Source organism: Clytia hemisphaerica, unplaced genomic scaffold, assembly GCF_902728285.1.
Source record: "Clytia hemisphaerica strain Z4C2 unplaced genomic scaffold, Clytia hemisphaerica genome assembly, whole genome shotgun sequence".
Classification (NCBI taxonomy): domain Eukaryota; kingdom Metazoa; phylum Cnidaria; class Hydrozoa; order Leptothecata; family Clytiidae; genus Clytia; species Clytia hemisphaerica.
In genome coordinates this window covers 70,776-76,775 of record NW_027104045.1, presented here as the reverse complement: position 1 = coordinate 76,775, position 6,000 = coordinate 70,776, and the positions used below count along the sequence as shown (strand labels likewise).

The 6,000-nt window shown below is 36.4% G+C and overlaps 1 protein-coding gene across 2 annotated transcripts in view; it reads right to left on the bottom strand.

Moving 5' to 3' along the window:
- Positions 1 to 854: 854 nt before the first annotated feature.
- LOC136811842 (DNA ligase 4-like) overlaps positions 855 to 6,000 on the bottom strand; it is a 55,346-nt gene continuing 50,200 nt past the window's right edge. The window contains exons 18-20 of one of the 2 annotated variants that reach the window (XM_067068471.1): positions 1,955 to 1,997; positions 1,562 to 1,656; positions 855 to 1,122 (exon numbers count right to left, since the gene is read on the bottom strand). In XM_067068471.1, the coding sequence (XP_066924572.1) occupies positions 984 to 1,122; positions 1,562 to 1,656; positions 1,955 to 1,997 (277 nt within the window). In that variant the 3' untranslated portion in view covers positions 855 to 983. The remainder of the gene's footprint in view (positions 1,123 to 1,561; positions 1,657 to 1,954; positions 1,998 to 6,000) is intronic. The other variant, XM_067068470.1, reaches the window with a different exon arrangement.

Genomic DNA, 6,000 nt, shown 5'->3' with positions numbered 1-6,000 from the left:
TGACCGAAGCAGTAGTGTTCTCAGGGGTATCGGAAAATTTGTGTAAGAGAGCAGATTTTTATGACAAAGTAATTATCTATTCATAATAACATTAAAATATAATCTCAAGTAAATGATGTTAACAGAGGTTTGCAGATGACAGAACAAAAAGTATCCAGTATTAATAGAGCATTTTAATTGGACCTTCCACAACAGTTTGACTTTTCACATCTTTGACGAAATTCATCATTCTTTACATATTTCATGGCAAAATTCCCCGGAGTTTTTGTATTGTATTTTTTATCCAGCATAGGTTACACCTTTTCGACTGTAGCCACCAATTGCCGTGCGGGCATTTTTTTGTCCGCTTTATTCCACTAAAACCGTCCCAGTCCTTTTTTTCGCACCAATAGACAGTAGAAAAATGCGTCAAAAAAGGATTGGGACGGTTTTAGTGGGATAAATCGGACAAAAAAAGCCCGCGCGACTACTCTTGTCTCCCGAACAGACGGGGGGGGGGTCTGAATAAGCAGGGGGGTAGGAAAATTTTCTAAATTCTAATAAGCAGGGGGGATGGAATAAGAGGGGGGGGTAATTTGAAGACAGAATTTTTTCTAACTGGTATCATATTCAACAACAAAAAAGAAACTTTAACAAATGAACACGTAAAATAAGAACCAAGTACTAACAAAAAGGAAAATTTTATCAAGTTTAAGGTCTATCTACACTGCAATAAAATATTGAATTATTCGAATTTAATTAGCGGGGGGGGGGGGGGGGGGGGGGTCTTAATAAGAGGCGGGGGGGGGATGGATTTTTTGGTCTCTTAACAATTAGCGGGGGGACGTCTATTCGGGAGACAAGAGTACGGTCGAAAAGGTGTATTGAAGTCAAACCGATGAGCTCAATGAACACCATTATAAATAGGAGCATTGCACCCTCTAGCACTCCTTTGGTGGTGTCACGGACAAGCGAACCAACCACTTCACAATAGGAATATATGTTCACGCAGGTTTATAAGGTCGTTCTTCCAACATTTTGTTCTGATCGATACTATCACGAATCCAAAGTTCTGTGATAACCTGAGGCTTGACTCGTTTCGTTCGGATTATTGCACGTATGTCCTGGACGGCCAGATCGTCACTAAGTAGACAAAATAGGTCATTAAAATGGAAATCATTAAAATGTAAATTCCAAAATAATGAGAGCTCATCGACCTCACTTTAGTGGAATAGTAGAGAAAAATTTTGAAGACTATTATAAGCATTTAGATTTTTCATAATTTTTCTAATTTCAAACGTTACAGCCCCTCGCTGTGAATCTATTTTGTTCATCCAATTTTTAGCCGTTTAGGGGCGGCGGTAATGAATGGACATTTAGAATCAGCAAATTCTGAATTTTTTCAAACTTCCAACGGCCAGAACTCAGTGCAGGAAAAGAAACAGTGGTAAAACAGTGCATATAAAATTTAACGATGAATAATTGTCAAAAATGAATGGGAAGATAGTGAATATTAAGTGCTCAAATTTTAAGAAAGGTCGGCATCTTTAGAGGAATCTTCCAACCCAGAAAACTCCTGTACCTTTGCGAGAGAAGGATATGTGTAGCTTGATCAATATTTCGGACAATCGTACCACCATGTAAACAATATTCTAGGCTCACAAATTCCATCATGTTCTAAAAAAATATATTAATTCGAAATAATTAATTAGTTCTTTTGGAAAATTCCCTCTAAATTTCTAATGTGGTAAGGAAGTCTATGACGCATATTAATTCATTTCATCAGTCAGAATTTGTCATTAAAAATACAGACGATCATCCCTAATACGAGAGAGTTTGCTCGCTATCTTAAAGGGAAAAACTTCGTGCCTCGAGTAAAAATTTTAACACAATTTCAACTTTAAGGTATTCTATCATAAGTTTATCAAACAAGACAATTTTTTTTCGATATGAAAGATTTAATATGAATGCTGACCTTGTAAGGGTAATTCGGAACCTCCGCCGTTGGTACGAATAGTCTGGAATTAGATGAAAAAAATTAATTATCTTATGAAGACAGTAGAGTCTGTGCTGTAACTTGGTCTAATCTCGACATGGGGGATGTTAGGTCGAAATATTGTTTACACGAAAAATATATACAGAATGACCATTAAAATATTATTTAAAACACACAAGCTTTATTTTTCCATTCTGAATTTTTATACAATTATTGTCACTTTTTTCTTATTTTCATCTGATGTTAATCATTAGGTAGGTCCATTCAGCATGTTGCTTGTTAATCCGATATTTAGCCTCTTACATGTGACACCCTCTAAATTCCGACCAGCAAAATTCTTATTCTCTAAATAAGTATGTCTGAATTTGTGATGACCGATTCCGTCAGGAAGAAATTGATTTCTTAATAAATAACTTTGTCGAGAACGGTTATGATCGTAACACTTTAACCCGTATCGCAAACGATTACGACAGAACCAGGAACCAGACAACCGACAATCGAAATGATCCAGAGCAACTACCAATCGTTAAATTACCTTGGATACCTGGTCTGAGCCCAAAACTGAGGAAATCCTTCCGAAATGCTGGGTACAGAACAGTGTTCAAGAGTGGTTCAAATCTAAAAACTTTGCTAACTTCTAAGAACAAAAGCCGACTACCACCTAACAGTCACCCTGGTATGTATATGATAGAATGCGAATGTGGTAAAAGATATGTTGGCGAGACCGGGTTAAAGATATCCACACGTGTCAGCCAACATAAAAAGAACGTTGAAGATGAAAAATGGGACATTTCGGGTATAACTAACCATGCTAAAGACTGTACCCAAGGACTTAATTGGAACGAAGCTAGGCTTTTAAAGACTGAAGAGAACAAATTTGATAGAAAAGTGCGAGAAGCATTGGAAATCCAATTCCGTCAGACGGCGCCACATAGTGACCATGGTCTTAATTTAGACGATGGTCAGTATGTGACATCTAGGTTTTGGAAGCCAATGCTCTCGTACATTAGGGAGAAGACACTACATTGACTTTTTTGACGTCAAAAAAGTCAAGGTAGCGCCTTCAACCGTTTGTATTGTTTAGACCTGACGAAGACCTGCACCAAGCAGGTCGAAATATTGTTTACACGAAAAATATATACAGAATGACCATTAAAATATTATTTAAATTATAATCTACATTCGTATCAAACGTATGACACTAAAAGCTTGCGTGTTGAATAATGTAAAATGGTAAAAAGGAATTTCCCCAAATACGAAAATGACTTAAACCATTCAGGCCCAAAAAACCCTATTTTTAAGCAGTTTTTGGCCCAAATTTGCCCAAAACATTTTCCTTAAAAATCTGGCTCCGTCACATTTTGGGCATTGCCATTTTGCATCATTGTGCAAAAAAACAGAAATAAATTATGAGTCAACATTGAGAAAAGCTATATTTTCATTATTTGGTTAAAGGGAATTTGCCCAAAATACGAAAATCCGTCTTTTAAGGCAAATAAGAATTTTCCGGGAAAAACCATTTCAGTCATTCTTTAGAGAATCTTGCCCTCCATCTTTGTACAAAAAATCTGAAAAAAGTAATGACAGGATTTTGCACAAAAAGTCCAAAAAACACTATTTTTAGGCAGTTTTTGGGCCAAATTTGCCCAAATATATTTTTTTTCGAAAATCGGGCTCCGTCACTTTTTAGGAATCATCATTTTGCATCATTGTGCCAAAAATCAGAAAAAACTAATGAGCTAATCCCGAGAAAAGCTGGTAACGGACGGACGAACTTGGGTTAATTTAAAGGACCCCCACCGGGGTACCCGGGGGTAGGTCCAAAAAACAAACACCCATTCAAATAAACGCCTCCTCCCCTCTAGAATGGGTGTTTTAGAGACAAGTAGCAGTATGGAGGTATACTATGAAGGAAAACTGAGCTATACGATGATATTATTTTAGTATTCTAACTGATTTTCACACGTTTACATTCCTAAATTGACATATTTGTACTCAAATAATAATGAAAAGGCAAAATATAGTTCCAGTTCATATTATTTAAGTGGCCTTGGTTATATATTATTTAATAAACGCTCACTTTTTTTTGAAAGGCCCCTCCTAAAATCCAAACAGTTTAATAAACGTGTCACTTTCGGTGATCCATCAATCGCTTTAATTGGTTTTGTTTTTAAATAAGATTGATACACGCTTTTTTTATAAGAATGGTGTAAATCCATTTCATCATGGATATTCTTAACTTTTTTAGGAAAATCATCCTAAAATATTCTTACAGCATTTTTAGGTTAGGATCCTAATTCAGAATAGATTTTTAACGCTTAGTACATACGTCTCAAGCTTAAAATGGCATTTTTGTGAAAGGAGTGAGCCTAACTTGGGGGTTATTGACAATTTATAATTGAAAATGCTTTAAAAATAGTCGAACGTGCGCAACGCACTGGGCTCAACTCCAGTGGCTTCAAATTATTCATAGGCCCAATTGTAGACACCCAGATATTCACCCAATGAACAAGTGTGCCAAATTTCAACCAAATCCGCCTATTTTGGAGGTCTGTAGGCTGCTCCAAAGCTTTAGCCTCGTTTTCGCAAAAAACTCGTCCCGAGGCCCCAAAAATCAAAATTTTTGAAAAATGCAAAAAGTGCCCCCAGATATTCACCCAATGAACAAGTGTGCCAAATTTCAACCAAATCCGACCATTTTGGAGGTCTCCAGACTGCCCCAATGTTTTAGCCTCGTTTTGGCGAAAAACTCGTCCCCAGGCCCCAAAAATCAAAATTTTTGAAAAATGAAAGAAACACAATCAGATATTTACCCAAGGAACAAGTGTGCAAACTTTCAGCCAAATTGAACAATTTTGAAGTCTCCAGGCTGTCCCAAAGTTTTAGCCTCGTTTTGGCGAAAAACTCGTCCCCAGGCCCCAAAAATCAAAACTTTTGAAAAATGAAAAATATACCACCAGATATTTACCCAAGGAACAAGTGTGCCAAATTTCAGCCAAATCGAACAATATTTGAAGTCTCCAGGCTGCCCCAAAGTTTTAGCCTCGTTTTGGCGAAAAACTCGTCCCCAGGCTTCAAAAATCAAAATTTTTGAAATATGAAACATTTTCATCATGGACATTCTTATAAAGTGATTTTAAATAGAAGTATTTCCTCGAAACATAACGTTGATTCAACGTTCATCTGACGTTAAATGGACGTTGTGAACGTTAGAAGATACGTTATGTGCCTGCTCAGAGGGGAAGGAAACTAAACTTAGAGATAATTGAGATAGAATTTAGATGAACTTTAATTTGTTTTTTTTTAAGACCACTGCAAGTGATCTGTCAAAAATTAACATTAGGCACAGTGAAGGCAACCATAAGCTTACTGCTTTCTAATGTCATCGTTTTCGTTGTGGTAGCGAAAAGATAAAAACCACTTGTGGTTTAACTTATGTCACATTGGGAATTTCCCTAAATGAACTGCGAAGTGTTGTACACGTTTTTTGGGACTAAAAGACAGGTTTTAGTTCGTCCACCCTCACTTAAAGGTATGTAGAAGAATTGTTCCAGGTGCTTATTGCATTTTTTTCATTTTCCCTATATTTCCAAGAATTATTTTTTTGGTTGATAAGGTTCCTCCATCCTCTGCATGGATTTTAAATGAAACAGCCAAACTCATCATGCTTAAAAGTTGTTGTAAATCCAAAAAGCTAAATAAAACAAGCAACATGCTGAATGGACCTACCTGATGATGAAAGTTAGATAGCAATGCGAAAAGAAAAATGAAAAAAATCAGTCAGAAAATATAGGGTTTAGCGAAAATACACAACGCAATAAATTCATCATTGATTGTTGATGGGGGGAGAGGGAAGGGTTGTAGGGGAAAAAAATAAATAGGAAGTTATGGTTGCAAAAATCAGTTTTATTGACAATTGAATCATGCTTGATGGTGAGCACTGTTATCAATAATGTTTTTGTGTGAAGAACATAGAAATACAAGGAAAACATATAATGAAAATCTGCAAAAACGGCGATTTCCGG